Source organism: Callospermophilus lateralis, chromosome 1 (genome assembly GCF_048772815.1).
Source record: "Callospermophilus lateralis isolate mCalLat2 chromosome 1, mCalLat2.hap1, whole genome shotgun sequence".
Taxonomy (NCBI): domain Eukaryota; kingdom Metazoa; phylum Chordata; class Mammalia; order Rodentia; family Sciuridae; genus Callospermophilus; species Callospermophilus lateralis.
This window is the reverse complement of record NC_135305.1, coordinates 120,892,616-120,908,355: the sequence shown is the minus strand read 5'-3', so window position 1 is coordinate 120,908,355 and position 15,740 is coordinate 120,892,616. Positions and strand designations below refer to the sequence as shown.

The 15,740-nt window shown below is 45.3% G+C and overlaps 1 protein-coding gene across 1 annotated transcript in view; it reads left to right on the top strand.

Moving 5' to 3' along the window:
• Sf3a1 (splicing factor 3a subunit 1) overlaps positions 1-15,740 on the top strand; it is an 18,548-nt gene extending 2,808 nt beyond the window's left edge. The window contains exons 2-16 of the mRNA XM_076837570.2: positions 91-212; positions 4,396-4,603; positions 5,683-5,940; positions 7,818-7,892; positions 8,661-8,811; positions 9,082-9,275; positions 10,202-10,319; positions 10,622-10,807; positions 11,459-11,580; positions 11,675-11,920; positions 12,475-12,682; positions 13,184-13,338; positions 14,264-14,365; positions 14,480-14,551; positions 15,236-15,740. Of these exons, the coding sequence (XP_076693685.2) occupies positions 91-212; positions 4,396-4,603; positions 5,683-5,940; positions 7,818-7,892; positions 8,661-8,811; positions 9,082-9,275; positions 10,202-10,319; positions 10,622-10,807; positions 11,459-11,580; positions 11,675-11,920; positions 12,475-12,682; positions 13,184-13,338; positions 14,264-14,365; positions 14,480-14,551; positions 15,236-15,337 (2,319 nt within the window). The 3' untranslated portion in view covers positions 15,338-15,740. The remainder of the gene's footprint in view (positions 1-90; positions 213-4,395; positions 4,604-5,682; positions 5,941-7,817; positions 7,893-8,660; positions 8,812-9,081; positions 9,276-10,201; positions 10,320-10,621; positions 10,808-11,458; positions 11,581-11,674; positions 11,921-12,474; positions 12,683-13,183; positions 13,339-14,263; positions 14,366-14,479; positions 14,552-15,235) is intronic.

The following is a 15,740-nucleotide window of genomic DNA, read 5'->3' as shown; positions in this document are numbered from 1 at the left end:
AGCAATATCCTGGAAGGGTATAATGAGTTGGGATGAGGGAAATTCTTCCCCAGACCTGGGACTTCAAGACTTTAATTTCTATTTTCACAGCCAACTGAAGAAGAAACATCTTCAAAGGAAGATTCCACCCCTTCCAAGCCAGTGGTTGGGATTATTTACCCTCCCCCAGAGGTCAGGAATATCGTTGACAAGACTGCCAGCTTTGTGGCCAGGTAATGTAACTACTTCTGCACAGGTGGGTCAAAGGTGGATTGTGGCATGAAAAGCTTCTGAATCATCACAGAAGTAACCTGTGTTACAAAATATTTTATTGGCTTGGATGTGTTAAGTTTGTCCAAAACTACAACATGGCAGTGAGATAGCCAACAGATAGGACTGACATTTCCAACATAGCATAGAGTCTCACCCTCTGTATCCAAAACAGTCCTGAGTAGATGCCTGGAAAGCTATTCTAGTCTGTCTGAGCTGCTGGCCTGAGAAAGGTAAAAAGGAGTTGATCATTCTCATTGTACAGGGACCATATTTCACCAACCTCAAATGACCCCTCTGCAAAGTTGAGTCAATGAGTAAGCTCATGGGACTGAATAGAGCTCATCATGCAAATGTTAGCTGCCTTCCCAAATGGGATGGAAGTTGGTCAGCCTTCTTCCTGGCTCACCCCATTGTGCTTATTTATGTACACTCACATATCCTTAGATGGAATCTTCTTGACTACAAAGAGCAATACATCCCCTGGTTTAGGGTATTTAGAGTATTTTTAGCCAACAGATTATATCCAGCCTACAGTTGTTTTTTGTTTGCCCTCACAGTATTCTTTTAAAACTCGAATTAGTTGTCAGTGCTTAAAAGGGAGGAAATTTCACAATAAATTTGGATTTCTGGCTTTCCTTGAGGAACTGGCACCTTTTTTTTTTTTTTTTAAGTATTTTTTAGTTTTTATAGTTGGAAACAATATTTTTATTTTATTTATTTATTTTTTATGTGGTGCTGAGGATTGAACCCAGTGCCTCGCACGTGCTAGGCAATAGTGCTCTACCACTGAGCCACAGCTCCAGCCCTGAAACTGGCACCTTCTTGCTGGAAAGCTATAGCTATCCCTGAGAAGATTATTGCCCCCAGTTGGGGAATGTGTTCTCCAGGGGTTCATGCCTTGACAGTCACTTCTTTTAAGGCAGAATCCTTAATATTTTATGTAATTTAATGGATATTCCTTCCTTTTCCAGCCTCCTAATAAAATGAAACAGAATTACTCTAGTTGATATCTTTCACTGTGTCCCCTGTGTACGGATTCATCTCATCACATATTAAGGGCTCTGAAACTGCTGCTCTGTTCTTGATTGAACATTATTAGGCCATTATCAGATTTCAGGCATCAGGTGTTGTTTAGAAAAACTTTTAATGTCTCACAGCTCCCCTTGTGTCTTGCCCTTTTCCCCTGATATTTTTAAAACAACAAAGAAGAAAAGGATGTTGGGTGAGGAATCACTATACTCATACTATCAGAATAGTTTCTGCCTGTTTTCACTTTTTCCTCTTTCTTTCTGGGCCTTGGTATCCATCCATTTTGAGATCCTTGTGATACTAGCAGAGATCCTTTCACAACTTTCTTTTCCTTTTGGTGGTGTGTTGTAAATCCTTCTTCACATTGCTCTGTAGTCTTCCTCATGCTGTGTGGAGTGTGATTTTCCAAAAGGAGCTTTTCTTTCTGGGTTGGGTCGTCCCTGCATTTTCTTGTCAGGCCTTCTGTTGACAGGATGCATTGTGTGCAGGTGGTGGATCATCTTTGACTTAGCCAACTCCTCTCTATTTTCCTTTGAGATTGTTTCCAGTGTTTCCATTTGACCAACAAAGCCACAGGGGAGTCTTGGCATTTTCTTTCCCTTTTAGATTATTTCCTTAGAAGAAAATACCACAGTCTACGATCATTTAAAATTATTTAAAAAAATTTTTTTTGGTAGTACCAGGTGTTCTCCGGAGCATTCTGCCTCCAAGCTACCACTCCATCTCTTTTTTTAAATCTTAGTTTAAGACAAGGTCTCACTGAGTTGTCCCACGCTGGCCTTGAACTTGAAATCCTTCTGCCTCAGCCTCCTGAGTTGCTGGAATTACGATCTGTTCCACTGCACCTGGCTAAAAAAGACTTCTTAAGGGCTGGGGATGTAGCTCAGTGGTAGAGCACTTGCCTAATATGTTCAAGGCCCTGGATTTGATTCCCCAACGCTACATAAACAAAAAATGAACAAGCAAACAAAATAAAACATTTTGCCAAGTAACTTACTTTCCAATAAAGTATTTTGTGTAATACTTTGCTTCCATAGACTAGTTGGCCTTATCTAGTTACCTTAAAAATAAATATGCATCCATGTGTAGGTGGATTTTTAGCTACTTTGATTGCTTTTGTAGGCATTTTTAAAATACATGAACTTGCTTTTGTTCACATAGCAATGAGGGGATAGGCAAATTCTTCACTCTGGGAGAAAGCCAGCATGTATGACTCTTATCGTGTTTTTGCCAAGGTTGTACACATATTTTGGAGCAAGCAGTAGAATCTTCAGTGGAGTGTGATTTTCCAAAAGGAGCTTTTGTTTCTGGGTTGGGTCTTCCCTGCATTTTCTTGTCAGGAGGCTGAAGTGGAAATTACCCTTAAAAAGTCCCATCAGCCGGGTTGAGTCAGAATCACGACTTTTTCTGCTGAAATCTATTACTCGTGTTGGAGGGGGTAATTCTAAAATTAACACTCAGCCAACTTAACACCACAGAATACCTTGGAATGAACATGCCTGCCTTCTCAGCAATGGATCTTTTCAGTTTTCAGATGTGGCAAAGTTGTGGCTTAGGAGGCAGTGATGCGTGGGGACAACCAGAGCCCCCTTTTCTAGTAGTACTCAGTCTGCCTTGGGCATTTGCTGTGCATGATGACCTACTTTAGCAGGATTTAAGTGTGCTTTCACCCTTCTCCTCGTGTGTGGTTTGCCTTATGTAAGGAGGTAGAAAAATGCTTCTTCCCAAAGCATGAGGTTTCTGTTGGGCTAGTGCACTGTCAAATTGAGACCTCATGGTGTTAATCACACTATAGGATGTGACCAGAACTTGCTGAGGCATTAGTCTGGGTGTTGAAGACCACCAGCATGGTATAGATTGTTGTGGCTAATCTGGGCCATAGAGTGGCCTGCATTCTCTTGCCCTCTTTGATAGAGCCAGGTGTACAAAAGTCTGAGGAGAGTAGAGCAACATGACTGGCAGCAGCCCTGAAGCTGTGCCTTGGTATGTTCACCTTTGAGTACAGGGCTCTGGCCAGAGGAGCAATAAAAGCCCCTCAGTCCTCTCCTAATAACCAAATCATCTTGAATGTTTATGGAACTGGCACTTCTACCCTTCATAGGAGTAATAGCCTCAGGCATTTACAGGCGAATCTATGATTCAAAAAGACTGGCATCTCCTGAAGTAATTTGGTTTTTTCAGTAGTACTTTAGGTTACAGGGGCAAGGTGATGTTAGCCAAATTTTACACATGGGGAAATTGAGGCAAAGAGTAGTTTAGTAACTTGCTCTAGGTCATAGTGAGTCGTTAGTGAACATGAAACTTCCATGTGTCTTTTAAGGTTTGTGTGCTTTCTGCTGACACAGTGTCAGCGTGGCACTTTGAATTGTTACCATCAGGACTCTAAAAATCAGGATTTCCTAAATATCATGTTAGGGACTTTTTTTTTTCTTAATTATCCTGAGGTTTTGAAGGCATGCATACTGGGAACATGGGGCATACCTGGAGAACCATCCCAGGCAAGGAGAGCAGTAAGGAGAAACCCCCTACCTCTAGCCAGTCTTACCACACCTTTCATCTGAATGTGCCCTATACATTCTCATAGATTATCTCGATTTCCATGGTTTTTTAGTCCTTCTCATTACCTGGAGGACAAAATCTCAGGAATTAATATATTTTTTAACACCTCGCTGAGAACTAGTCTCAGCAAACTTTGAGCTAAACTTTAACAGCATTACTCTGTTGACCTCACTTTGGGCTATATTTTGTTAGTAAAGGCGTACTAGTATTTATTTGGGGTAGTAATATGTAATTTAAGTATGTTTTTTTAAACTGAATAATGTTTATTAAAAGCAAAAAGTGATAGCTCGGTTGATTTGTGGAGGTAGCAGACCAAGGACCTAAAGAGTGATAGAAGTCAGGGTGGTCTATAGGTAGAGGTGGCTTGGGCCAGGCCAAGTGAGTCAGATGGCACTGATTGCTGGTGCCTGGAGGCTTGAGGAGGAAGTCTGTTTTGAAGGATGGGCTGCTTTGAGCATGAAGTGATGGCAAGAAGAGGCTGGAATGGATGATGTTTTGAATCTGAGCAATCATAGATATTGTGGTGTTAATTCTTATGTCTTTTTCTTCTTTCAGAAATGGGCCTGAATTTGAAGCTAGGATACGACAGAATGAGATCAACAATCCCAAGTTCAACTTCCTGAACCCCAATGACCCTTACCATGCATACTACCGTCACAAGGTCAGCGAATTCAAGGAGGGAAAGGCTCAGGAGCCCTCTGCAGCCATCCCCAAGGTCATGCAACAGCAGCAGCAAGCCACCCAGCAGCAGCTTCCCCAGAAGGTTTGGAGCTTACCCCTTTTCCCCAGATTGAGAGGGAGGCAAGGACAAGGGGGGGGGTGTGGCACATAAATAACTGTTGTCCACATCTCACAGCCACCCAGGGGGACAAGGGAAGCTGTTATCCCTATCTTAAGGAAGCAGGCAGTGCTCAAGCAATGAGGTACTGATGACAGTTGGCATTTCCTGATTACTGCTAGTCATACTTTGCTCTGTGCTTTATTGACACCTCTGAAGGTCTGCATTGCAAAGGCTGATTGAATGATTATTTTACAGATGATGAATCTGAGGCCTGTAGGACTTTGATTTACTCAAGACCTTCACCATGGTATGAGGGCAGTGCTCAGTGTGTGAAGGACCTCCGACCTCCTGCCTGATTAAGCTGAAGGATATGGTGTGGCCTAGGCCTCTTTGTGCCATCCCTTCCCTTCAGTCTGGGCTGCCCTAATACTACCCTCCCTGCATTGGGCTCAGGATCATGGAGTCCACCACTAAGTACTACTAGGGTTGTAAATAAAGACAGGAAGGGCCAACACATTTTGCCTCTTGGATAGTCCTGGCCTGGTCTGTTCATTTTGCTTTCTTGCCAGCTGGTGGAAAAGGCTTACTTACATGGGAAGTAAAGATTAAAGACAGGTTCTAAGAAATTGTGTCACAATTTACTACTCCTAGAGCCTCAGATTACCTCGGTTTTCTCATCTGTAAAAAGGGCTCATAGTAGATGATCCATTTACCTTTATATAGTGGGTTTCTGTGTGCGTACATAGGTCTTACTGCATTTCCATCCCCCTTAAGTAGGATTTAGTAAGTCAGTTTCTGTCAATATTCTGTCATGCACTTTTGGTCCTCAATTTCAGGGCAGGGTCAGAGATACAAATGGACACAGTCATTCAGGGAGTTGAGGCCACAGTTGACCAAGAAATTAATACTCTTTTGAGTTAGGGTTCTCTCATGCCAAGTGCTGGTGGTGTGTTAATAGAGCATAGTAGTCCATAGCCATTCTTCTGGATGGTGGTGCTACTTCTCTTTCTGGAGCTGGTCCACCCCTATGCCACTCACCTCATACTTCCTCTACATTTTAGGTCCAAGCCCAGGTGATCCAAGAAACTATTGTGCCCAAAGAGCCCCCTCCTGAGTTTGAGTTCATCGCCGACCCCCCATCCATCTCAGCCTTCGACCTAGATGTAGTGAAGCTGACAGCTCAGTTTGTGGCCAGGAATGGGCGCCAATTTCTCACCCAGCTGATGCAGAAAGAGCAGCGCAACTACCAGTTTGACTTTCTCCGCCCACAACACAGCCTCTTCAACTACTTCACAAAACTGGTGGAACAGTATACCAAGGTATCTCGATGGGGCTGGGTCATGTGTTGGGCCCAGGGAGGGAAGGCATCTCAGCAATATCCATTCATTGTCTGCAAGGACACTGCTTGTCTGTGAGCTTATGGGCAAATATTATGAAACCCAGTTTAAAGTAAAAATCGTGTTTAGTTATTTCTTTAAATTCAGAAGAGATGTTTTATTTGTAAAGAGAAATGAAACATATGCTTGCATTCTACCAGTAGCTGATTACCCACTATGTGACAAGGCCAGGTTGCTAGCTGCTTCTAGGTACATGTACCTTTTCAGTTTTCCTAGTATAGAACTTAAGAGAAAGCAAGCCCTCACTGGGTCAGTGGCACATACCTATACTTCTAGCTACTCTGGAAGTTGAGGCAGGAGGATCTCAAGTTTGAGGCCAACCTAGACAACTAAATGAGACTCTATTTCAAATTAGGGCTGGAGGAGTAGCTCAGTGATAGATCACCCCTGAGTTCAGTACCTACTATTATGGAAAAACAAATGAACAGAGAGAACTTGGACAAGTCAATACTGGTATTTAAAATTATCAGCTCATTAGTTTATTGTTAAAAACATTGGTACAAATTTGCTTGGGGCACATTTTTCTTGGTGCATATATAGCTCAGGTTGTTTTCCTTTTTTAGTGAAATGGTTTACATTTCTATTTTTGATATCTAGAAAAAATATGTTTGATCTAAGTTGAAAGGACTCGGAGATTTCCTCAGACTTCTTTTACCCTAAGTATATAATTAAAAACAATTGTAAAACTGTGTATTTAGAAAATGACCAAATCTCTGAGCATGATAGTACACACACTGAAGACCGGGGATATTACTGTGATAAAGCACCCTTGGGTTCAGTCCCCAATACCAAATAACCAAATCCAGAAGCTAGTAGAGTAGCTTGATTATAATCATTGAAGAGTACTGTAAGTACACAGGATCCATTTATGAGAGTGCTGGATTCCTCAGTGACTCCCTTAACATCCTTCAGTGGACTGCCTCCATGGTTAAAGGTTACCTTTATTCTGTTACTTTTCTGTTTTTTTTTTTTTTTCTCCAAAACTTGGTATTTGCATTTATAATTCTGACTTGAAGGCACTAGTGTCTCTCTAACCATGGAAGACCCTATCAGTAGAGGTAGATTCTAAGGCTAGAGGTAGAAGGAAGAGCAGGGTGGGGTCATCCTTTTTGCCACTGGTAGTAGAAACTATTGAAACAGTTATAATGGCTGGCTGTTCAGAACAAAGGTAAGGGCTAGGGATGTAGTTCCGTGGTAGAGTGCTTGCATAGTGTGCTTGAGGCCCTGGGTTCAATTTGTAGCACTGCAAAAACAAAATGGTATTCCTTCTCTCAGTAAATGTAAATGTCAGATGGTATTCAAGGTGCTGGAAATGTAGTAGTGAACAGAAGACAGAATTTCCTGTCTTCATAAGAGTTTCTAATCTAGTGGGGAGGAAACAATAGGTGCAACATCAGTATGTGTCAGATGTGATAAGTACTATGGAGAAAAAGGGGATGGAAATATAAGGATGTGGGATGAAGAAGTCTGAGTAGCATTTTCAAAAGGATAAGAGCAGACTAGTGTTACAGAAGTAGCCATCACATGCTGACCATGTTCTGGGTAACCTTCCAGTATTTGCATACTTTTTCTGCTAATCCTTGAGCAACCTTTTTACATTGATGGTGCCAACTCTCAGTGGTGTTGTCATAATTTTGTAGAAGGAAGCCAAACTGGGATTGTTAGGTAACTTTCCCAAAGTCCCACAGCCAAATGGATCTGGAATTGGGACCCAGAATCCCATACTCTTGCCCAGCAAGTCTGCCTTTCCGTCTTGTGATATAATAACACTAATGTTTGCTTTACCTCTTCTATTTTAGATCTTAATTCCACCCAAGGGCTTATTTGCAAAGCTCAAGAAAGAAGCTGAAAATCCCCGAGAAGTTTTGGATCAGGTAAAGTGAATGAGAGTTCTTGCGACCATTTAGTAAGTGGAGGTTCAGGTTCTACTCTGTGAGTTCTGTGTTTAGAAACACTCTGAGGTAGTATAGGTTGAGTGTCCCTAATACAAAATGCTTCAAAAGTCCAAAAAATATAAGAAACCATTTCTAGGCTATGCGTTTAAGTTTCATGTGAAAAGCAATTGGATTTTGTGTTTAGATGTGAGCTCCTTCCCCAGGGTATTTCATCATGTATATGCAAATATTCTGAAATTCAAAACATTTCTGGCCCATAATTATTTCAGATAAGGTATGTTCACAGGATGGTCAGAAGAAAGGCCTTGTGGCTACAAAAGCCAAAGAAACTAGGTTTCATATGATGCTACATTCTTCTTTACTCTTAGCTTCAGTAGGTCTGTTTTCTAACCAGAAGGCTATCTTCCAGGCAGATTCTCTGATGATATATGCCTAAAAGCTCTCAGGCTTTCAGAGTTGAGAAGGTGTATTGTTGCTAGCTGATTTTAGTGGATACTTGAAGGTTTTGTTTCTTGGGTTTTTAACATTGCTGGTTTTCTTGAGAATACTAGTTTATCATTCAGACTTCCTGAAAGATTCTCCTACTCCGAACTCAAAACTCAGGAAGTCCCTTGCCAATTGAAGAATACCAGAACTTGCCCTTGGCATCATTCTGGTGTGAAGAAGATGCTAACTTTGGTGGATCCCAACCTTATTAGGAGTAGACACTGACTGAGATCAGCACCATGTTGTTTCCTATCCCTGTAGGTATGTTACAGAGTGGAGTGGGCCAAGTTCCAGGAGCGTGAGAGGAAGAAAGAAGAGGAGGAAAAGGAGAAGGAACGGGTGGCCTATGCTCAGATTGACTGGCATGATTTTGTGGTAGTAGAAACAGTGGACTTCCAACCCAATGAGCAAGGTAGGTCTGTGAGGAGAGTGCCTCCAGTTGGGAACCTGGAAACCCCTTTAGATGTTTCCAGAGGGCTTTATCACTGTTTCCTCTCTGCTCCCATTTTATTTCTACCACTTTACCCAAATTAAGTGCAATTCAACAACTGTTTTGCCTTATCCTGAATGGGCCTCTGTAGATAGAGCAAGGAATCAGAGTGCCAACCCTTGGAGAACTGGACTGGCAAATAGATGGGTCTTTGATATGGAATCCTTTTGACTCTGGCTCACATCCTATTAGGGAACTTCCCTCCCCCAACCACACCAGAGGAACTGGGGGCCCGAATCCTCATTCAGGAGCGCTATGAGAAGTTTGGGGAGAGTGAAGAGGTAGAGATGGAGGTTGAATCTGATGAGGAGGATGAGAAACAGGAGAAGACCGAAGAGCCTCCTTCCCAGCTGGACCAGGACACCCAAGTGCAGGACATGGATGAGGTGAGCTTTCAGGTGGCTTGTGTGCTGACGTTTTCCCTGAAGCCCAGGAGATCAGGGTGATGCTATTCCCTGAGTCAAAGGTTTAGCTTCCTTGTGAGCCTCCAAAAGAGGTGTGGGCCCTAAACAAGGCTGGACTGACTCTGTAGCTGCCCAAGTCCAGGCAGCACTGCTGATAACAAAGATGCATTCACAGGCAAGGATCTAAAAGATGTACTGGCCCTGTTCTGTTTCTTTCTCTTTGCCTTAAAGGCCCTGCTTCCTCTACCTCATGCCAGCCCTTAGTTAGGGAACTCTGCATCACCCTGTGCTTTGATGACTTTTGAACTCTTAGGTCCAAATGATCAGTAGTTCTCAGAGCTTTTCTAAATGTAGCCTATAGTCTAAAGGGAATAAACCAATTAAAAAAGAAACAAAGAATTGGAATGTGGCCTATACTTTCTTTCAGACATCCGTACCCACTTCCAGCCTGGCCCTCCAAATAAGCATAGTCTCCAGAGCCAAGCTGTTGTCCCCCCTCCCCAAAGAATTTGTGTGCAGCCTGAGAAGAAAGGGTCCTTGTGTCTGTGGGAATTGAGTTTTTCTCTTCCTCCCAGCATTGCTCTGTGAGCAGCTAGCATTGAGTGTGGACTCTCCTCTTGCACCCCTCCCCTGCATGTTAAGTGCCCTTGGCCTCTTGGGACTGCCTGGTGCCAGCTGCTGGAAATGCCTGGGAGGAGTGTTAGCACCATGGCCCTTGGTGCTCCCATTCATGCTGTGAGGAAGCAGTTTGGCCTGCTGCCGGCTGGCCTCAGCTGCCCTGGGAGGCTTAGCACATGGACGTTGGCTGGCAGAGGCCAAGGCTTCTTGCCACCATGAGAGCTGCCAGAGCTCAGCTGTAGGTGGCCTCTTGTCCCTTTTCTGAGCCCTGCCACTGCTTTGCTTTTCAGGGTTCAGATGATGAAGAAGAAGGGCAGAAAGTGCCCCCACCCCCAGAGACACCCATGCCTCCGCCTCTGCCTCCGACTCCAGACCAAGTCATTGTTCGAAAGGACTATGATCCCAAAGGTACGGTCTGCTTTCCAGCTCTTGGGCTGCCCTGGAAGGTCCTGCCTGTCTTTGTGTGTTTCTCAGATTGGGCAATTTCTAGGAGGTCTTGAGGCATCTTTTTTTGGTAAGAGCACTGATAAGCCTATCTATTATAGGCCTCAGGGTAGGAAATAAGATTTAGTCATTGCCAGTGTCCTGGAACCAGGTACAGGAGTGTGCTCACCGGATGCATCATCAACGAATGATGCATGAATGAAATACCACTGTTTTACCTTAGCTTCCACCCTGTTTTCTCACTTGGACATCTCTTTGCCTTTTAGCTTCCAAACCCTTGCCTCCAGCCCCTGCTCCAGACGAATATCTTGTGTCCCCCATCACTGGGGAGAAGATCCCAGCCAGCAAAATGCAAGAACATATGCGCATTGGGCTTCTCGATCCCCGCTGGCTAGAGCAGCGGGATCGCTCCATCCGGGAAAAGCAGAGTGATGATGAGGTTTATGCACCAGGTGAGGTGGGGTGTTCCTAAAAAGACTATGCAATGTCCAGGTCATAGTCAGCTTGCTTTATACAGATAAAGAAAGCAGCAGTTGAAGTTAATTAAAGCTTTCGAGGGTAGGTCTAGTCTATGATGTTGCCAAAGAACTTCTCATTTCTAAGAAAAACTCTCCAGAGGAATCTTCCAAAGGCAGGCACTGACATAGATGACATGTGCTGTTGGCATCTCAGCAGAATCTGATAATAGCTGGGAATAATACTGGCTTCTGAGCTTTCTTAGACTAATGGTTGAAGTACCGTGACTCCTAGAGGACCCACCGGTCCTCTTTTAACTACTGTTTGGGAAGCAGCAGGGTAGGGAGGGAACTGCCAGGGGCAGAGCGCCGGCTTTTAGTTCTGATTGCTAATTGTTCTCCCATCCGCCCTCTCTGGCCCATTATTCTTTTATAACTCAGGTTGGACAAGTATTGGGTCTATAGACTTAGGGTCAACTGAGCAGTCCTTCTGCATGCTGAAAGGGTAAGAGTACAGTGTTAGACTGAGTGTCAGCCTTGCACTGTGGATCCAGCTTCTGTCCTACACTCCCAGAAAGCTTCTGCCTTGTTTGAAGAGCACTGAGTTTAGCTTCCCTTTCTCTCTTCCCATTGTGTGGCTGCATATAGGTCTGGATATTGAGAGTAGCTTGAAGCAATTGGCTGAGCGGCGTACTGATATCTTTGGTGTGGAAGAAACAGCCATTGGTAAGAAGATTGGTGAGGAGGAGATCCAGAAGCCAGAGGAAAAGGTATGGCTTGAGTGGATCCTTGTGTCTTCCTGTCATCTGTCTCCTACACTTGAGCTCAGTTTTAGAGATCCTGTGGCTTTGCTTTACTTTGCAGGTGACCTGGGATGGCCACTCAGGCAGCATGGCCCGGACCCAGCAGGCTGCCCAGGCCAACATCACCCTCCAGGAGCAGATTGAGGCCATTCACAAGGCCAAGGGCCTGGTGCCAGAAGATGATACCAAAGAGAAGATTGGCCCCAGCAAGCCCAATGAAATCCCCCAGCAGCCTCCACCTCCATCTTCAGCCACCAACATCCCCAGTTCAGCCCCACCTATCACCTCAGTACCCCGCCCACCTGCGGTGAGCTAGCAGCACTCTGATCAATTTTGGGGTTGGACACAATTGACTGAGAAAGGAAACTACCTTATAGTGAGGTCTGAATGCTGTGTGGGTCAAGTTAAAAGATAAAGAACTTTTTAAATGAAAGTGGGGATTGCTACCCTGATCTTCAGTCTGCACAGGTGGATTGGAACAGGGAAGAAGACAAGTGACAAATGTGAAAAACATGTTTGGTTTAAAGCACAGAAGAGCAGTGTGACTTAATGGGTCTTTGAAGCCTGCTAAGCCGTCACAAGGAGGCTTAGTTGAGGTTAACCCTTTTAGTTGCTCTCAGTGTCTTCTAGGAGCTGCTAATTGAGTCTGACCTATGAGTCCCACATGGTGAGAGTGTCCACCCTGGGCCTCAGTGCAGTTTCTGTCATGTGTCCAAAGTGAGGCTGCGGTCTTTTGGCACCAGGGGACTGAGTCAGAGCTGTCCAGCTTCCATTCTCAGAGATATAGGTGGCCAGTTGCCAGCTATGTGCTTAGAGTCAAGTCGAAGCTTCCTGTGACCTGTGGATTTCTTTCCCCCACAGATGCCGCCCCCCGTTCGTACCACAGTTGTGTCTGCAGTGCCTGTCATGCCCAGGCCCCCCATGGCATCTGTGGTACGGCTGCCCCCAGGCTCAGTGATAGCTCCTATGCCGCCTATCATCCATGCACCCAGGATCAATGTGGTGCCCATGCCTCCCTCAGCACCTCCCATCATGGCACCCCGCCCACCCCCCATGATTGTGCCAACAGGTCAGTCTCTCTTATATCACTTTACAGGCCACTGAGTCAGGGACCACAAGCTAAGCATTATCCAAAGAGTTGTGGCTAATGTTGGTGGCAGTTCTTCTAGCTGGGTGTCTAGCCCGGAGGAGAGCCCTGGCATCCCACATAAAGTATTCCTGAGCCAGGAGCTGGGAACCACATCTTCTAGGGAAGTGTAGGAGTCCATAATGGTATAGCTGGGTTTGCACCCAGGGGTCAGGCCCCAGACAAGCTCAGAGGCCTGAGCAATGCTTGTTGTTGGCTGGCAACTGCTCCATGTATCAGTCCTGCTCCTCCAGTGCCCTGCTGCCTGATATGGGCAGCCTCCCAGGGCCCCCAGCCAGGGAACCTATTAACTGCCAGATTGAGCAGAGAGTAGCATTTCACACCTCTCCATGGAACCTTTGAAGTCTCTCCCTTCACTTCCTCACCAGCCCTGTTTCCCAGGCTCCTCCTCCACTCAAGGGTTGTTGTTTCCTCTCTCTGCAGCCTTTGTGCCTGCTCCACCTGTGGCTCCTGTCCCAGCTCCAGCCCCCATGCCCCCTGTCCACCCTCCACCTCCAATGGAAGATGAGCCTGCCTCTAAGAAGCTGAAGACAGAGGATAGCCTCATGCCTGAGGAGGAGTTCCTTCGCAGGAATAAGGTCTGTGATCTGGAGTGCTCTCTGGCCTGGAGCATCCAGGTCCAAGCCACACATTCCTTCAGTCCCCCTTTTCTACTCCCATGGTTTTAGTTTTAGCTTCTGAGGTCTAGACTAGCCATTAGTCTTCACAACACATATTCAAATGTGGGGTTAGCAGCTGGGGGAGCAGAGAGCAGAGGTGATGGTGGTGGTCATTGCCCCTTGGTGTGTATTCCTGTAGAAGCCAATAGGGGACCCAGCTGCACAAGCAGCATGACCTAGGTATGACAGGAACCTTGGACACTTAGAGGGAATCTGGGCTTGCCTGTAGCTCCACCCCAAAAGGACTGCTTGTTAAGAGTACTGATATTAGGGTAGATAGAATCCTGGACACTGACAGTCCCTAGGAAAGCTATTAGGCTCCTGTGAGGAGGCAGAAAGTTGCTACTTCTGCTTTCCTAAAGGATTTGACCCAGTCTCTTGTTTTCTAATACTAAGAAGTATTTTTAGTAAGTCTTCTTCACTCAAGTTTGGGGTAGAGCTGAGCACATCACAGGCACTTTCTTTTTAGTGCTTACAATGTCACTATACCACACTTGTGGCATTGAGGCTCAGACCTTGTCAGGTGGGAAGCTGATTTGTTAATCCAAGTCTTCTGGCTTGGGTTAATCTTTTTTCCCTTTGTGCTATTTGGGGTTTATGGAACATTTTCACCTAACTGCTTCACCCTACTTCCTGACTCAACAAGAGACAGGGCAGGTAGGGATCCATTATTTAAAGAAAGAAACAAAGTCTTAGGGGAATGACTCATGCCATGTGGTGAATTTGGGGCCAGACCCCAGGAGAGGACAGGTGACATTGTCTGGACAGGACTTGAAACAGCAGAACATAGTTCATTGTTGGCTCAGGGATTCCACAGGCATAATAACCACCTCCTTTTTTGCAGGGTCCAGTGTCCATCAAAGTGCAGGTGCCCAACATGCAAGATAAGACGGAATGGAAGCTGAATGGGCAGGTGCTGGTCTTCACCCTCCCGCTCACAGACCAGGTATCGGCTGCTGCGCCCAGTTGATATCAGATGCGTGGGAATCAAGATGTCAAGAGACAATTTCCTCTAGCTGGCCTTAGCAAGTGGGTGAATGACCTCTCCTTTGTCCTACAGGTCTCTGTCATCAAGGTGAAAATTCATGAAGCCACAGGCATGCCTGCTGGGAAACAGAAGCTACAATATGAGGTGAGTCAGAATGTCCCAAGTCCTGCCTCTTGAGTCCCATGGAAAAGAGATTTGGATGTGGCTGAGTCCATTCCAGTGACTGGAATTGCTGGCTAGGAGTCCTGGTAACTGATAATGGGAGGCCCTTGTGTGGGGTTCCAAATACCCTTTGCTTCAGCAACTGGGGGAGATCCAGAGACAAGACTTGGGAATCCCCTGGTAGATTGCTGACTCAGTGGTGAGGCCTGCCTCACTGGTGTGTTCTCAGGTGGCCTGGCTCTGTGTGGACACTGAGGAGATGTCTAGCCTAAGTAGGTCACATGAAGTGCTTCATTCACCTCTTTGGACTTGAACATGTCCACACTCTGGGCCTATTTCCTTCTCTATAAAGTGCGGCTGTTGGATGAGGTGATCTCTAACGGTCTCATGATTTGAGAGTCAACCTCCGTGGGCTTGATCAGGATTAGCATCTTGCAGAGTTGAGCTTTGAGCTAAATGTTAATGAAGGGAAAAAGCATCAGTTGGAGGAAAGGCAGGAGAAATCATTCTAGGAGGAACCAGAGTCCTCCCATGTATCCCGCCCTAGTCTTCCCTCAAACTGCTAGAGTTCAGAGTGTGAAAAGGCCAAGTTCAGGGTTTTGAAGCTGTAGTAAAGTACTCAAGGCTAGGTGCCATGTTCTATAAAGTACTCCATCTATTTTCCAGGGCATCTTCATCAAGGATTCCAACTCACTGGCTTACTATAACATGGCCAATGGCGCTGTCATTCATCTGGCCCTCAAGGAGAGAGGAGGCAGGAAGAAGTAGAAGAAAAACCCCTGCTTTCTGGTTCCATTTGGCTGGCCTCTCATGTCCTCTACCCCCATCCTATACCCAGGAGCCCACTTGGGGCCTCAGGTGCTCCCTGCACATTTGTTCCTCTTAACTCAGTTTGGATATTCAAATTGTCCTATAAAGATTCATAGCCCCACTCCCCACCGCATTGGTAAGAGTAGCAGGGCTTTCTGAACCACTCTCTGGAATCCCTTTGTGTTAGAGTCTTGATTTGAAGTCCTTCGTTTCTTCAGGCACCCCATTAGGAATTGAGAACCCAGGGATGTCCTACAGAATAGTTTCATAGTGCCAAATGGCACTTGGTTAGTAGAATATGATTGATATTGTCATTTTGTATCTTGCAGTGGTCTAATAAACCTCTTAAACTCTTGTGAAA